Source organism: Martes martes (assembly GCF_963455335.1).
Source record: "Martes martes genome assembly, chromosome: X".
Taxonomy (NCBI): Eukaryota; Metazoa; Chordata; class Mammalia; order Carnivora; family Mustelidae; genus Martes; species Martes martes.
Window position 1 is genome coordinate 43,286,643 of NC_137897.1, and position 18,133 is coordinate 43,304,775.

Genomic DNA, 18,133 nt, shown 5'->3' on the forward strand with positions numbered 1-18,133 from the left:
TGCAGAGAGCGCACAGCTAGGAAGCAGGCTCCACTGAGAACTAGCTTTGTGAGCTTGAGCCATCACCCTCTGCAGACCTTGGTTTTGAGTGCCTGTAGGCTTGACAACTTTTCACAAATCCACAGGAAGTCCGGGCACCTTCCTCTGCCCACAGCCCTCACGCAACACCAGCTGTTCAGCTCTAATTAGACTCCACACTTCCTCTGGCACCCCATACTTAGAAGCCCTCAGGCCTCAGTGGCTTTTCGATTTACTGACCCTGCTCCTCTCCTTGCTGTTCTGCTGTCGAAATAGCCAAGGCCTAGCCCCTCTCCTTGGCGTGTCTTCTCCCCACCTAAACCTTTCCCTTTTACACACACAGACACACGACCTTTATTAGATGAGGACACTGGGGGCTCCAAGGGATGAACAGATTTGTCTAAAGTCACATAGCTAGAAAGTGACCTGGCCATAAATAGAGCCCTTTGCCCGGATCCAGTCACTGCCCTTGCTACCCTGCAGAGTCCAGTCTCTCCCTGCCAGCCTTCCCTGGCTCCCACTGATGACAGACGGTATCTGACCTAACCCCCGCTCCCTTCCCGTCCGTGTTCTGAACTTTAGCTCTTTTCCTGCCCAGATCTATTTCAGCCGAACCCACCGCACCCATTCTGATCTTGTCCTTACTTCTGATGCACACTGGTTCCACTTCTGGGGATGTGAACCTCACCCCCCACCCCACCCCACCCCACCCCCACCCAGCCTCCATGCAGTCAGCCTATCAGTCTGCCACAGCCCAGATCGGATTCTGCCTTCTCCAGGAAGCTCTCCCAGACTCGTAACTGAAGGAAGCTCAAGAATCTAGGTGAGGTCCTGGTAGCATCCTCACATGCCGCCCACGCCCCCGCCTCCCCGCCCCTGCTCATAGCCCTCAGTTCCAAGTTCCAGGCTCTTCCCACCATGTTTGCCAGATCTTGCCCCACAGGTGCTATGCTTGAGGACCCTTCCACAGCCCGAGTGTGACCCTTGCTTCCCAACTGCTGAGTCCTCAAGGCCCCCATAGCCTCCTGGATGGTGGGCCCAGGACGGATTCGGGAAGTATGCCTTAGTAAAACAAATGCTGGCTTTGGAAGCAGACAGCACAGGGTCTGAGCCAGAGTGATTCCACCCTGCCCTCTTTCTCTTCTTTCCTCGGGCAAGGCGCTGACCCTCTGGGGCACCTCCTTTTCCTCATCTGTAAATCAGGGATCCCAAAACACATCTAACAGGGCTGTTGTGAGCACTAAATAAGATCATGTTCAGAGTTCTTAATATGTAAGAAGCAAATGATCACCGCTATTATTACTAATATTAGGATGATGATGAGAAGGATTATTATTATCTGCAAGGCTGTCAAGAGCTCCCGCAGTGGCAGCGTGGGCAGGGCTCCAGGCTTGGTGCCAGGCAGACCTGGGTTTGAATCCTGGCCCAGCCATCTCCTCGTTGTGTGGCTGTAGGCAAAACCCACACCCAGCCCCAGCTTCAGTTTCTTCAACTGTAAAACAGTGATGATAAAGCCGGCCCAGGTCCCTCCTACAGTGTCACTGGGAGGATCAAACAAAAGGAAGGCCCTGACAACATTTGTAAGTTGTAAAGGCCCAACGCATGTCATCGTGGCTTATGATTATGATCATTAGTAAACATCCCGAGCTCTAGGTCCCAAGGACTTCTCTGCTGTGGAGAGCTGGGAGCTAGAGATGGCTTTGATCAGGTTCCTTGACGAGTAAGTAGCAGGGCTCTCAGTGGTGTTGCCCCGTTGCCTTTCTCCAAACCCGCAGTGGGACAGTGGGATCTGTGTCCTTTGTCAGACTAGTGCCTTCCTAAAAGCTAGGACAGGCTGTGCCCATGCTGTACTCCTTGGCTGCATGCTGGGACTAATCGCATCTTGTCATGTACTCTTTGCCGGGACGCCAGGCCTGACTGCCTCCGTCACGGTCACCCGCTTTCCTGCTGGCCACAGCCCCTACCCTGGGCCTAGGTATCAACGTGTTCATCCTGGGGCCCCTGCCTGGGATGCCAGGAAGTGGAGTGTCTCATTATGCACTCCCAGCTGGATGCTGGGGTCCTCAGTCCCCCTCCCGCACTGCCTGAACGGCAAGCTGTGCCCTGTGCAAGGGTTCACAGCCAAGATGGGGGCTGTGAACAAATGGGGGCTGACATGCAACCTGTGCTCTGCTCACTGAGCCGGGAACCCTGGTGAGAGGCTGTGGTAGCCCCTGGTACCCCGTGGTAACCCCGTGGTAGCAGGAAGGAAACATTCTTCCACTGATCCACTCAGTGGATTCTACCCTTCACAAAGGCACTGTGTATGCTAGTTAGGCACCGTGTAGCCCTGGCTAGGACTCAGTGTACCCATCCCATGCCTCAGTTGCCTGGGTCCCTCTCATCTCAGAGGCCTACCGCATCGCCCCTGGCCTAGATGCTGAGAGTGAATGGGCCTCAGCCTGGGTCCCCCATCATTCCCATATAGACCCTCTCCTTGATACTTGTGACTTCACGAAGCCCCTAATGGGTTAAGGCCCCAGAAAGGCACAAACAGCCCTTGTCTTTACCCCAGTTGTATTCCCACCTCCCCAAGTGGCAGACTGATCACACCGTGACAACTTACTGAAGCCTGTAAGCCCTTTTTTAGCCAGCACATAAATAAAAATGTGCCCTCATCACCATAAGGTATGTTTATAATGTGTAGAGTGTGTCCCAATGGAAGTCCACCTGGATCCCACCACTAAGGGCTGGTGCAGTTTGGGGCGCAGCACCAGCGCTAGACCAGGGAAGCCTCCCTTCTCTCATGCCCACTTCTCCCAAAAGGAGAAGATGGAGAAGGTCCCAGGTCCAGAGCCACCCTCTCTGCAGGCTGGCATTCCCACCGGGGCAGCAGCCATGAGTCCCTCTGGAGTTCAGACCAGCCCAGAGGAGCTAGGGTCAGAAAGACTGAGGAACAGTTTTCGCCCCCCTGCCCACGCCTGCCACGCTCACCCCAGCCTTCCCACTCAGCTCCATACCCACCCCTAATACCAATGGGGCAAAACCCCTGGGGTCGACCCCTGTCCCTGCCCATGGATTCCCCAAGTATCAAACCAGAGGGCCCCACCCCAATCTCTGTACCATCTCCCAACTGCTACTAGAGAAAGGGGGTACTGACCTGACTGTCCTGGAATTCTCACCATCAGATCTGAAAGGGAAACAGAAAAAAAAAACCCAACAATCAGCAATATGCTCTCGATGCTGCTTCTCCCTGTGCCCTAAACAATGGCCTCATGGCCCAACACATATCACGAATATTAGGGATGGGTTATTTCATGCAGAGAAGAGCCAGTGCGAAGGTTGGGAGAGGGTGACGGGCCTACCTGGGTTGTTGGGACAGGGAGGGGGACAGTGTGCCTGGGGTGGATGGAGCAAGGGGAGAAGTGGTAGGTGGTGAGGTCAGAGAGGAGCCTGGAACCAACCACCTGGGGCCTGGTGGGTCAGAGGGGGAAGTGAGGCCCAAATCCAAGTGGCTGAGAGGCAGCCTGCAGCTGTGGGCCAGGGCACAGCCCAAGCTTTAAACACAGAGGGACCTACCCCTGGATATTCGTTCTGCCACATACCAGCCCAGTGACCCAGGCAAGTCACATCCCTTCTCAGGACCTGAGCCTCAGTCTCCCCACTTGGAATACAAGGCCAATCCTGGCAGAGTTGTTGGGATGATTAAGCCCTTTGGAACCCAGCAGACAAATGCCAGGTATTATTAACAACATAGAAAAGGCTTTGCCAATTGCCTGGTCCAAACTGCTTATTTTCTAGATGAAGAGAAAGAGGCTGAGGGGGTAAGTGAGTCAGCCACTGGGCTCCTTTCTACTACATTGGTCTGCCTTCTTCATTGTGAGACCCCCTCAGAGGTGAAGGAAGGGCGAGAGAAGAGAATGGAGCGGAGGACAGCTTTGAAGGGACTGAGGGAATGAGCGAAATCTGAGACACGCCCCTCTGGCTGCTCTCCCTCAGAGAGGGGTGTGTGGTGGTGGGGGGGACTTAGACAGTGGAGCTGGTGCCTTGGGGGTGGGGAAGGGGAGGAAGAGAGACCAAGGAACTTGGAAGAAGTGGGAAAGTGTGGGAAGCAGCTTTTCTCATCCCCTTTGTCTTCTTCCTCCTCCTTTACACCCCTCCCCACTCCCTGCCCCACCTTTTCCCCTGCGGAGAAGACAGAGAAAACACATCACAGGCTCTGTCCTGAGGTGAGAGAGCCAAGACTCATCCTCAGTGAGAGGAGCATCACCTATGCTGGGTGCAAAGTGAGAGACGGATGCACAGGGAGAGGAGGTGGACCTCAGGAGGGAATATTTGTTAGAAGAGTGAATGGAGCCCTCACGGGGCAAGTGGGCAGGCAGGCCTCAGGGTGCTGGAGCTCTAACTGGGTGAGTACAGCATGCCCAGTTCTTTTTTTTGTTTGTTTTTTAAGATTTTATTTATTCTTTTAAGACAGAGAGCTACGGAGAGAGAGAGAGAGAGAGAGAGAGAGAGAGAGAGATAGCATGAGCAGGAGGACAGGCAGAGGGAGAAGCAGACTCCCCTCGAGCCTGGAGCCAGAAGTGGGGCTTGATCCCAAGACCCAGATCATGACCAGAGCCAAAGGCAGAAGCCTAACCATCTGAGCCACCGAGGTGCCCAGTTCTGCTACTTGCTAGCCACATAATCCTGGGGAAGGCACTCCCCTATGTCCTGCCTCGACTTTTTCACTAGGAAAATGGGGTGGGGGAGAGAACCCCTCCCCTCCATCAGGAGGCTGTGAGGCTCTGCCTAGCACAGTGTCTGTGTGGCCCGTGGTGCGTGTTCAGCCAAGGACAGTAGCACTAACCTTTAGCCTTCATAGCTCCCTAAAGGGACAGAGGACCAGGGCCACAAAGCACCTTTTTGCATTTATTAAAACTTTCCATCTCACTCTGCAGCAACAAGATTGCTTCCAAGGCCTGGCCCAATTCTTCATAGGGGCCAGGCTGGAGGGGTCTGACTTCGCTGGCTCCCCAACTGCCAACAGAATTGAGGCCAAACCCTTCAGCTGCCCTCCCTAACACTAATACTCTGCTCCAAGCAGGCTCTGTCTTCTCGGATACCCCACCCCACCCCCAACCCCCAGCACACATTTAATCAGACCCAGACCTGGGAATGAATAGGAACCTTCCAGGAGCTCACAGGTGGACCCCCTTGCCCCAATCTTCTTTAGAGCCTAAGCAACCTATATAATCACTGCCATCAGCATGTGAATAATCACTGAGACCCTGCTAGGCACCAGGCACAGGGTCAGACTCTTTGATCCTGCAATATGGGAACTGCTCATCCAATTCTAAGATGATGAAACTGAGACTGAGAGAGGTCAAAATGATTTGCCACACATCATACAGGTAGGGGAGTTTGGCATAAACCTCAAAACTCATGCTCTTACCACCACCCTCCACTGTACCAGGGGCTCAGTCCTGGGCACATACACACTGTTAAGATGAGTTCCCTTATCCTACCTCCCTAATGTCAAGACAGAATCTTCTCCAGGGCTCTTTGTTTGGAGAGATTATCACATATGCACCTCCGTTCCAAAAGCATTTCTCTCTCTCTCTCTTTTTTTTTAAAGATTTTATTTATTTGAGAGAAGGAGAGCACAAGCAGGTGTGTGGAGGGGCAGAGGGAGAGGGAGAAGCAGACTCCCCACCGAGCGGGGCTCGATCCCAGGACCATTCTTTGGGAGACAGCGCAGACCTGGATAAGTCACTGCCCCTGGACCTTGGTTCCTCATCTATAAATAATGGGGCTATGTTAGTTGAGTTCCAGACAATCTTAGGCCCTAACCTTAACCCTAAAATATCTCATTTCTTCAGAATGCCAGAGTTTATCTTTTGCATCAGCTGGGTTCAGCTGCCTACATAAAGACCCAAAGACTTGGGGTACCAGGCCTCTCTTTATCAATCCATGTCAGGAGAAGAGATCCATCTCTCCTGCTACTCCCACAGTCTTCTCCTAATGAAAGGCCCCTTAGGACCCCAGTCTCAAAAGGTTTTGTTGGGCCAATTCGTATCCTTAGGAGTGGTCCCCAATAAACAGTAACTTACTAAAAGCTGTGAGTACAGTGACCACATTTTCTGAACCTAAAACTTGGTCATGTAATCAGACCAAGGATTTTAAGTGATCTCTACACCCAATGTGGGGCTCAAACTCATGACCCCGAGATCAAGAGTCTCATGCTCTTCTGACTGAGCCAGCCAAGAGCCCCTGACCAAGGACTTTGACACTGCTGCTTCCAGGTACAAGAAGCAGTTTGGCAGATGGGACAATAAATAGCAAAATATTGAAAGTTCCTGAAACTTTGAGGGACTTACGGGGACAACAGGCCGGAATACTTGAAAAGAATGTAAGCCCTTGAGTTGCCATATTGGGGTTTCTACCTTAGCCTCCTGACTGGTTCCCTGCCTCTGGTTTTGGTACTCTGAGCCTCCTATAAACAGTGTGTGGGGAAATAATAAGGTGCTTTGCCCTAAGATCCTGGAATTAGATAAACAAAATGATCCTCTGAGAGCTAAATTAATAAACATAAAATACATCAAAAATGAGACATGCAAAGTTACCTGAAAGAGATAGACTGGTCCTCAAGTCAGGATTTGAGTTGAATAACATGTCTAAAAAACTGGGTGTCAAAAGAAAGGAGACTGGACACCCGTGGAGGTAGATTTTTTTAAGGAGGCTTGAAGGAGGGGCTCAGTAGGTTAAGCATCTGCCTCTGGCTCAGGTCATGATTCTGGGGTCCTGGGATCCAGCCCGCACTGGGCTCCCTGCTCATTGAAGAGTCTGCTCCTCCCCCTGCTCATGCTCTTTCTCTCTCATTCTCTGTTTTCTGTCAAATAAATAAATAAAATCTTTTTTTTTTTTTAAAGGAGGCTTGAAGGACAACTGTGAACAGGGCTCCTTCTAGCATTGCCCTGAGGAGAAAGAGGTGGGTACACTAGCCCACAGATCTCACAGGTCTCTTGCAAAGCGGAGAACCAATCCTGGGGTAGCCATGGACCTTCTCTCCTAGCCATCACCTAGTCTAACGGCAAGTCTCCTCAGTGGAGCACTCCCTCTTCACTGCTGAAAGAACATCTCTAAAATGCAAATCAGCTGACATGGTCCTCCTGCTTCAAGTATTCAGTAACTCCCCCCATTGACTTCCCTGCCTGTCCAGCCCAAGCACTCCAAAGCTCTCCATCTCACTCTGCCCTCCCATCGACTTTTCTAGCACATCTGGTACTCGCTACCTGGAACACTCCTGCCCCTCTCTAGGTCTTTTAACTGTGTTACAGCGATATGTGAAATAGTTTTAGAAGTCAAATTGTGAAAGGATCTCAACAGAATGAGACTCCTTTTCAATGTTATTTTTTTTCTGAGTTCACTTTCAGATTTCTAAAGTATATGTTCATATTATATTGCTAATCTGCTTGTGAAATTTATTTTCTTGTGTGTCCTTTTACATTTTTGTGTGTAATAAATGTATGTAGATTTTCAAGTCACAAGGACTGCGAGGATTATAACAGAAAACACAAATTCCCCACTCTACTCCCTTCCCACCCCTGACCCCCACTGTCAGAGACAAACCCTCTTCATCTCTTTTAACTGCTTGCTCAGGTATTTGCCTTCTCATTTCTGAAGTACCCAGGCAGGGCGCCTGGGTAGCTCAGTCGGTTAAGCAGCTGCCTTTGGCTCAGGTTATGATCTCAGGGTCCTGGGATCGAGTTCCTCATCAGGCTCCTTGCTCAGCAGGGAGCCTGCTTCTCCCTCTGCCCCTCTCTTCCCCTCCCCTGCTCATGCTCACCATAGTATATGCGGTAACTATATTTCATTTCCCACACAATTTTCTTTCTCCCTGGTGTTGATGGTGATGACTTTACTTGCTTAGTTTTCTTCATATCTATGATCGGTTTTCCCCAAACTCTGTTGGGAGTACATTTCTCCTCTCAATGTGTTTTGACACCTCAGATAACCCATCAGATTTTTTCTTTTCTTTTTTCTTCCCTTTGAGAATTTGTCCCAACTGCAATTCAGGCTGGGTGCTCTCTAGACCCGCATAAGGGTGCACGGAGGGTCTTGTCCCTGCCCCATCACTCTGGGATTCCTTTCACCTCTCTTCTGTGTTGGATTTCCTATTTCCTAGATCGCTTGGCCTTTTTTCTGACTTTAGGTCCACATTTTGCTGGAGCACATTCTCCAGTGTTCCCCTGAGAAAAGAGGCCGGGGACATAAAATCTTCAGACCTCATCTGTCTGAAAATGTCTTCCTTATGCTCTCTGCCTTGATTGATAATTTGACTGAGTATAGACTTCTAGGTTGGAAATTATGTTCACTCAGAATTTTGAGAACACTGCTCCACTGTCTCCTAGCTTCCAGTGTTGCTGTTGAGAAATCCAATGCCATTCTCTTTCTTGAAACTTTGTGCATGATATGTTTTCCCCCTCCCCTGGAAATTTTCAGGATCGTCTCTTTATCCCTGGCATTCTGCAATTCCACAGACATACCTTGGTGTGGGTCTTTTTATCATTTATCTTGCTGGTTACTCAGTGGGATTTGCATTCCTTCAGTTCTGGGACATGTTCTTGTATTTTGGCTTTGATCCCTTCCTTCCTGCTGTTTCCTCCATTCTATTTCTGGAACTCCTGTTGTTGGATGTTGGAGTTCCTCAACTGATCCTCCAATTTTCTCATCTTTTCTCTTCTGTTGTCTATTTCTTCATCTTGTTATTCTGCTTCCTAGGATATGTTGTCTCCTTTTATTTTCTAATCCTTCCCACTGAAATCTTTATTTTTGACTCTCGCTATCTTTAATTTCCCAGGTTTCTTCTCCTCCCTCCTGACCTCAGTTCCTTCCAAGTTCCTTTGTTTTCTGTTTGTTTGTTTGCTTGCTTTTTCGGTCACTCTTATAGGTTCAAACAGCTTTGTACTATCCGATCATCTCTAGCTACCTAAGACTTGCCCGTGTGTGTGTGTGTGTGTGTGTGTGCGTGCACGCGTGCGTGTGCGTGTGTGTGTGTGTGAGAAATATCAGTTGCATTGAGGCTTAATGTACATAAAATCAAATATACCTGTCTTAAGGGTCCTTGGCTGGTGATCCTTGGCGATTGGTTCCCATGACACTAACAAGCAGATGGGAAGCTCTGTGCATAGCTGAAGCTTGCCAAGTGGTGGGCTTCACTACAGTTGCTGGGCTGAAGCCTGTTCTTTTGTTGAAAGACTCCCACGTGTCATCTTTTGGAGGCCTTTTTCTAGAGCCTTTTAGTTTCATCAGAGAAGACTACTTTGCTCTCTTGTATGCTCCTGACTTTGGTGTCCTGGAAGTAGGGGAGTGGGAGGAGGTTGGGGTCCCACTGTTTTGGGATGCAGATCCCTTTGCTTACAACCCTGTTTCATCCCATACTTCATTGTGCCTGATATCCCCAAGCCCAGGGCCCCCTAACTTCAATTTCTTCAAAGAATCAACCCACATCTGCAGAGATGGGGCTTGGTGGTGGGGGGGTGGTGGAGGTCCCTCACTAGATGGGGCCAGGAAGGGACAAGAAGGTCTGTTCACAGACTTTCAATATTCTCCCTGTTTTTAATTCCACACCTCACCCAGCCTTCTGTGGTTCCTAGCATCTATAAATCCTAAGCATTTCTGGGGCTCTCTGGGCAGAATAGTTTACTTCTGGTCAGCACCCCAGACCCTGTGTGTTTCTACCTTTTTTATTTCTTTACTCATATTTCGGTTGGGTTTGGGGAAGCAGCAGAGATAAATAAGTTTATTCAACTCATTATGTTTAACAGGAAGTTCCTCTTCTTACTGCGGCCAACTCCTATTCATCTTCAGTGACTCATTTAGGCAAGACCTCCTCCAGAAAGCTTATCTGAATGTCTCTAGGCTGGATGAGGAGGCCCTCCTCTGTTCTCCCGCAGTGTCCTTTTCTTGCTTCCATCACAGCCCCGATCAAACTTGCTTTGAAAGTGTCCATTTCCATGCCCGACTCTCCCTGTAGATTAGGAGCCCCTATAGATTAGGAGCGGTCTAGGGCTGTGACCTAGTCATGCCTGTACCCCCAGATCTCAGGGTCTGGCCCACAGAGGTACAGAGCTACTATGTGGTGATGGAATGAATGAATAAATGAATGACTACCCGAATGAATCAGACCCAGTCGGAGGGACCATCCAGAAAGGGAAATAAGCTGAAGATGATTGTTCCTCTCCAAGGCCAGTTCCCGAAAAGCTGTAAGTTCCCTAAAAGCTATATGTGCATGCTTGCCCACTGCAGCATGACTTAAAGCCATGGAAAAATGGGCCCAGCTTCTATGCCCTACATTTGGTGGATGGTTAAGTACATTATGGTATATCAGTTGCCATTAAAAATAATGCTTGCGAAGAATATGCAATTACATGCAGGAAATGCTCAAGTGAAAAGAAGCAAGAAAAAATTGTATGTGCTATATCATTTCAGCTATATGAAAAGAATAAAAAGAACAAGGGAAATACACCAAATGCTCGCAGTGGCTGTCTTTGTGCGCTCTAATTACGGGTAATGTTTTTCTCCTCTACTTTCCTGAGTTCTTCTACATTTCCTAATGCAAGTGCATTAAATGTCTAATTTTTTAAAAAGCTCCTAAGAAACGAAGGTAAATGTACTGAGAGTGCCATGGAGAAAATACTGTGAAGGGCACCTGAGAGTCTGAGTGCAGGTCCAGCAGTGCTTGCTGGGAGGGCTCTGTTCTCCACTGTCCAGAGGCCTTGAAGACTCAGACCCACGGAACACCACCCCCTCTCACTGCAAAAGAAGGACGTTGCTCAGGAAGCCAAAGGAGGAGGATCTTGGGAGTCTAGCTTCTTAAAAATCACATCACCATAGGCCATACTGGGAAACAGGGCTACAAACAGGGCTCCAAACTTCAGATGCCCCTCTCCATGAGGTGAAGAGTCTGTGGGGCCAAGGGAATATGGCCATCAGGATCTTTGGCTCTCTGTTTTCCAGACTGCACTCCAGGTACCCAGAACCCCAGAATTCCCTGCTCATATCTCTTGAGCTTATTTGCAAGAATTGTGTGGTCTTATTATCCAGGTCCATCTGCTAGGCCCAACAGGTGGCCAAGGGGAAGTTGGAGGGAGGCAGGGCTTTGATGTGGCCTGGAGTGTCCATATACATCTCAATGTTCTATATGAACCACAGGTGGGAAGAGAAGCGGGGAGGGCCAAGGGCCTCAGCTGGTACCTTGATGGGCCCTGCAGAAGTAGAGGCAGGCAAGTCCATAGGTCCTTGCGCCTCAGGGTTTACAGAAAGGCCTAACACTCAGAGGTGGACAGATCTGTGTTCAAATCCACTTATTTGCTGTGAAACCATGAATGAATCCATTTCTTTCTCCGAACCTCAATTTCCCCAACTGTAAAATAGGTATAGTAATTCCAACTTCAGAGGGTTGCAGTGAGGCTTGCTAGGGACAGAATGGCCTAGTGGTTATGAGCACAGGCTTTGGGTCAGAGGGGCCTAGGCCTCAGTCAGCTCTGGCCTCGGTAACTATATGATTTACATCTGTAAGGCCCAGTTTGCTCCTTAGTATAATGGAGATAACAACAGCGTTAACCCAGCAGAGTAGCTGGAAGGACTGTGGTTATAAAGAATATGTAATAACATTGGAAAAGGCTTAAATGAGGAAAGGCTGCTTAATAATCGTTGTGCAAATATTGGTTATGGTAGAGTTGACGGGGCCTTCTGTACTCCCCATCCCCCCTGCCCAGCTTTTTTTTTTTTTTTTTTTTTTTTTTTTGCCATAGCTCTGACCACTATAGGACATTTTCTGTGTCATCTTGTTTCTTTTCTGTCCCTGCTCCACACCCCGCTCCCCGACATACACACAATAGAATATCAGCTCCGCAGGTCAGAGCTTTTATCTGTTTTGTTCACTGTGTCCAAGCACCTAGAACAATGTGAACAGAGAAGATGTTCTTCTACAGTTAAGTGGATATCTGCTCCTTAGGGGCAAAAAGGCATTCTTGGTGAATACAATAGTCAGAATATAGGCATGGGGGGCACACAGAAGTCTGTTATGCATAGGAACCCTAGACAGTTCAATACAACTTGAATACTGGCCAGGAAGGGAAGACCGTGCGTGGCTAGAGAGATGAGTGGAGCCATGGTCTGACCAAAAGGAGCACATGAGAGCTTTCCTAGACCATAAATGGTGTAAAGACTTACTTGTGATGATGGCCAGGGAATGGAAAAGCCCTCGGGGAGAGGCAAAGATACCTCCCAAGTTCAAGAGCCACCTAAATCATGACAATGTGAAAAGTGACTGTAAAAAACCTCTTGAAAGATAATTCAGCTGGAGAAGAAGACTCCTGCCTAAGGGACAAATCTGAGCCCAGAATCAGACCTAGAAATGACACAGAGGGAGGTAGAGAGGTCAGGAGGATAAGAGAATGGTGACACGCAAGCAAATCTCATAAGGGTTAATAAGAGAGAACAACCAGATGAACCACCGGACAAATCAGAAAGCTTGGGGGATAATGAAACCACTTTCAGCAATGGATCCACCTGACATGCAAGGCCAAAATGGTGGCAGGGAAGCAAAACGAAGGCCGTGGTAATTTCAGCTGCCGTTTATCCTTTTGCTGGTGATTACTCTTCCTACGGGGTCCTTGATTACCACTATTCATTGACCAAGTTCTGGAATGCTGAGGATGATGACGAAGATGGCTGCATACTTCAAAGAAATGTTTGGCTATTGCTTTTGAAATTTCTTCCTCGGAAAATAATGAGGCAAGTGCCACTTCACATTTTTATTTTAAAAAGAAGACAGGCAGAGACTACAACAAAGAGCCTTGAATACCAGGCAAGGGCATATTGTTCTGTAATTTCTGGGGAGTCCTTGGGGAGCTCAGCCCTGGTAGTGATAAGGTCAAAAGCTGCCATCCCCCAATTCGTGCTCCTTCCTGTCAAGCAGGCTTTATTTGGTCTTTCGCTTATTCTGCCTTCTAGTAATGCAGAAAGAATAAAGTGACTATTTATTAAGCACCTACGAAGGTTCAGGCTTGTGTTATGTTCTTGACAGCTGGGCGAGATGGTTATTCTTCTTGCCATTGTATAGATATGAATACTCAGGCTCAGGGTAGCAATGTGATTTGCCTAGAGTTACGCAGTTCATGAGCGGTGGAGCTGAGATTCAAGTCTGGGTTGGTCTGACTCTAAAACCAATGCTTTTAACTGCTACAGCTGTGGTTTTCTTGTCATGTCAGAGCTAAGTGGCACTTCATCTCCCATACCAGCCTGTGAGCTTGGCCTCTCTCCCTCACCTGGCTCCAATCTCCCCTACACACCAAGCCGCCCAAGCCCGTACCACCCCCCCCCGCCCCGCCCCCGCCCTCCTCCCCCCCATGAGCATTGGGGTGGGGGGCGGGAAGTGCTTCTGAAAGAAGCAATCATTCAAGGTCAGAGGGGGAGCGCCAAAACAGGAAGGTGGTGTTAGGTACAGGTATCGCAGCCCAGATCAGCTCAGCATTATGACCAAAAAAGAAAAGAAAGAAAAAGAAAAGAAAAGAAAGAAGAAGAAGAAGGGGGAGAGAGAGAAAGAAAAGGAAAATGGAACTGGTTCTCTCTCCAGCCCTCCCTTCCTGCCTCCCTCTGCTAAAGGCAGAGGGATGGAGGTTCAGTGATGATGGGGAGGAGAGTGGGTGGAAAGGGGAGCAGCTTAGAGCAGCTCGCTGTTGCAGAAACCTCAGCTCAGACTCAAAGCCCCTCCTGCGCGCTAGGGGCCCATCTCTGGCCTACCTGCTCCTACTGCCTAAGCAAAGGAGGCTGGGCTGAGCTCCTGGGAGCCCACTAAAATGAATGCGAAAAATAAAACAAGGTATGAAGTCCTAACAGTGAAGAGGATGGAAGAGAGTGGTATCGATGAGAGATTTCAACAAATTTCTGGAAGCAAAACAAAAACAAAAACAACCAAAGAGGAGAGTGTTCATAGTTGAAGGAGAGCCAGGGACACCGCTCAGGGGATTGCAGCCAGGGTGGGAGCCAATCCGGCCAGCAGAGGTCCAGAGAGACTCAGGACATGGAGATGGCAGGAATGGTCAGGATCTGAAAATGGGGGGATATGCTGAAGGTAAGCACATGAAATCCTCTCCTGCTCCCCTAAGCCCCAAATCAAGAATCCAAGCTGCCTGGCACGGCAAGATATCGGAGAGCTCCTGGCTAAGGGAATGAACCTATCTGCAGTCAATTAGGGCCCCCAGGGCCCTGCTGGTGTCCCCAGGATGAAGTGCTTTCCATTCTGGCATTCAGGGGGCACCCATTATAATAGCCAGCCCCCTGGAGTCTCACCTAAAAAGCAAGTGGACAAGCCAGTCTGGGTGTAAGTGCATCTCAATCAGACTTTCTCCTAACTCATTCATAGACTATAAGATAGAAAGTATGAGAGAAAAGGTAGGCAGCCTCGGGGATCAATCCAGGAAGTTCCACATCTAACTGGCGGACATTCCAGAAAGAGAAAACAGAGAAAATGAAAGGGAAGAAACTACCAAAGAAATTATGTAAGGAGAGATCAAAAGTACCCGACTGAACGGACTCACTGAGTACCAGGTTGGGTGAATGGAAAACAGACCTTGAACTGATTACATAGGTTACATAGCTGGTTACATAGGTGTATTGGGCTTGTAAAAATTGACTGAGCAATTCATTTGTGACATGAGCACTTTTCTGTATGCATATCATATTTCCGTGTGATATCTAAAAAAAAGAAAAAAAACCTTCTCAAAATCTCCGAGCAAACTCTCCCCAGAAGGTGTGCTATGATTATCCTGCAGCTTCAAGGAACTCCATGGGACAGTAACAACATAAATGAGCAAGTGAGCGAACAAATAAAGGAGAAAGAAAGTTCTTGTCCCAAATATAAAGCAAAGTAAACAGTGGCATGATTTTGAGCCATGCCGTAGAGCATAAGAAAGGAAAATGCATTTGCTTTTTTTTTTTTTAAGATTTTATTTATTTATTTGATAGAGACACAGCGAGAGAGGGAACACAAGCAGGGGGAGTGGGAGAGAGAGAAGCAGGCTTCCGACTCAGCCTGATGTGGGGCTCGATATGGGGCTCGATGTGGGGCTCGATGTGGGGCTCGATCCCAGGACCCTAAGATCATGACCTGAGCTGAAGGCAGACGCTTAACAACTGAGCCACCCAGGTGCCCCTGCATTTGCTTTTGACGCTAGGAACATCTTCCTGGGAGTACAGAGATTGTGACAGTGGACCATGGAAACTGAGGTGCAATTATAGTCCTAAGTACATGAACACAGTGCATTATTGGTGGTCGGTTTGTCTGGATAAACCACCAAAGACCTAATTATTACAGAATGCAAATGCAGTCAACCCTGTGGAATGCAAAAGTACTGAGCACAGAATGTGGAAGGTGCAAGGGTGGAGGAGAGAGGGAGGGAAGGATGGGGCCCTAATAACTATGTCTTAGAGACCAAGTGGTGAAGAGATAGTGTGGAAAATGGATGGAATAGGAAACCGTAGTTTAAAACACTACTTGCTAAAGTTACAAAGGTAACTAACAGAGGAACCGAAGTAGTAGTATAACTATAGCAACATATGAAAGGGAGAGAAAGAGTCAGGTGTTGTAAAGAAGCTAGATCTTCATTTGTCCTAGTAGAAAGAAGTCAGTAAATACTGTTCAAGTTGATAAATGAAGGGCGCCTGGGTGGCTCAGTCGTGATCCCAGGGTCCCTGCACTAGGCTTCCTGCTCAGCGGGGAGTCTGTTTCTCCCTCTACCTCCTCCCTGCTGCTTGTGATCTCTTTCTCTCACAGTGCGCTCTCTCTCAAATAAATAAATAAAATGTTTAAAAAAGATAAAGTTGGGGCACCTGGGTGGCTCAGTGGGTTAAAGCCTCTGCCTTCAGCTCAGGTCATGATCCCAGGGTCCTGGGATCAAGCCCCACATCAGGCTCTCTGCTCAGCAGGGAGCCTGCTTCTCCCTCTCTCTGCCCGCCTCTCTGCCTACTTGTGATCTCTGTCTGTCAAATAAATAAATAAAAATCTTTAAAAAAAATAAAAAATAAAAAAGATAAAGTTGATAAATGAAGAAATAACTACTGAAGCATGTTATTTAGAGATGTGAAATCACCACCAGAAAACCTAAATGGTAAAAGCAGTCACCTCTGAGGGCTGGAAGGGGGGAATAGGGAGACATAGAATTTTTACTATATACATCTTTGTGTACTCTTTGCCTTTTTTTAAAAAAGATTTTCTTTATTTATTTGACAGACAGAGATCACAAGTAGACAGAGAGGCAGGCAGAGAGAGAGAGGAGGAAGCAGGCTCCCCACTGAGCAGGGACCCCGATGCGGGGCTCGATTCCAGGACCCCAGGACCATGACCCGAGCCGAAGGTAGAGGCTTTAACCCACTGAGCCACCCAGGTGCCCCTGCCTTTTTTTTAAAAAAATGTTTTATTTTTAAGTAATCTCTCTGCCCAACGTGGGGCTAGAACCCACCAAGCCCAGAGATCATGCTCTACTGCCTGAACCAGCTAGCCCCCTGCCCAGTATTTGCCTTTTTAAAATTATGCATATGTACAGCTTTAACTTAATTTTTTTTAAAGATTTTATTTATTTATTTGACAGACAGAGATTACAAGTAGGCAGAGAGGCAGGCAGAGAGAGAGAGGAGGAAGCAGGCTCCCTGCTGAGCAGAGAGCCCTATGCGGGGCTCCATCCCAGGACCCTGGGATCATGACCCGAGCTGAAGGCAGAGGCTTTAACCCACTGAGCCACCCAGGCGCCCCCACTTTAACTTAATTTTAACAAAAAAACAAGCCCCTCCTCTTTCTTTGGACCTCAGTCTCCCTCAGGGGATGGACAGAAGAGGGAGGGTGATGATTCCACGTGATGTGAGGGCCTGTTCTCCAGTGCAGCCTTCTTTTTAGAGCAGGAATGAGACAGGCTAGTGAAGGATGCCCTCCACCTCCCACCCCCAACTAACACCTCAACTCCTTCTGGAGCCACAGTAGTCGGTGAGGGTACCTTCTCAGCTGCTCCAACCTGTACGGCCCTCCAGTCCCCTTCTAGCCCCACGGTCGTCTGTCCAGCCTCTCCAGCCTTCCATTCACTTGACTACTTACACCTGTTAGTTATTTATACCTGCCTGAGTCACAAAAGATTTGAGGTGGCTTACTCCAATAACACAGATAAAGAAAGAATAAAAAATTGAACTAGAAAATAGGACTCAGAAAAAGAGATCAACAAAGATGCTCAAACTGTATTTCAAATTAGCCGGTAGCCAGGGAACAAGAGCGAGATACAATGAGCCATGATAGCCTCATATTAGGAAGGAGGAAATACAGCCGTTCTCCAGGGACACAAATCTTTGCCGGGCAAGAAATCTTGCAAATCACTGTCTGTGGGAGATTTCATGAAGGAGAAGGAAAGGACTGGTTTTGTTTTGTTTTTTAAACTTAAAGTTGTCCTACTTTAATGATGTGCTATCCAGATATTTGGATGAGTTATAGCCTATAAAAACTAAAGAATCTCAGGTAATATCATGATTATAGAAATGAGTTATAAGAGGGGTACCTGAGTGGCTCAGTCAGTTAAGCATCTGCCTTCAGCTCGAGTCATGATCCCGGGGTCCTGGATTGAGCCCCGGTTGGGGCTTCCTGCTCAACGGGGAGTCTGCTTCTCCCTCTCCCTCTGCCTCCCCCGCCCCACTTGTTCTCTCTCTCTCTCTCTCAAATGATTAAATAAAATCTTTTTAAAAATACAAAAAAAAGAGACATAATGTATAAGAGCATGTACTTTGGCACAATCTTGAATGATTTCATGTGTTTTCTTCCCCTGAAAATGACTATTAAGCACCTAGGAGTATCAGGGAATGCCATTGAAATGATCTCGGTTAATACTGAGAGATGGGCATTATCATGCCATTTTCCAGACAAGGAAACTAAATCTCAGAGCAGGCAAGATGACATAGCTGAGGTCCTCCAGTGGGCTGCGGCACAGCCGAGATTCAAACTTGGGTCTGTGTGCTGGTAGCCACCCTTGTGGGGAGCATATCACATGTAAACTTGTGGAGTCTCTGTGTCCTACACCTGAAAACAAGTGTGATATTGTGTGTCCACTACACT

General features: G+C 48.2%; 1 protein-coding gene across 4 annotated transcripts in view; it reads right to left on the reverse strand.

The window, feature by feature from the left end:
* IQSEC2 (IQ motif and Sec7 domain ArfGEF 2) overlaps positions 1–18,133 on the reverse strand; it is a gene marked incomplete at its 5' end in the record, with an annotated part of 77,780 nt that overhangs the window by 49,870 nt on the left and 9,777 nt on the right. For all 4 annotated transcript variants that reach the window (XM_080795003.1, XM_080795002.1, XM_080794996.1 and 1 more), the window contains one exon: positions 3,158–3,187. In XM_080795003.1, the coding sequence (XP_080651129.1) occupies positions 3,158–3,187 (30 nt within the window). The remainder of the gene's footprint in view (positions 1–3,157; positions 3,188–18,133) is intronic.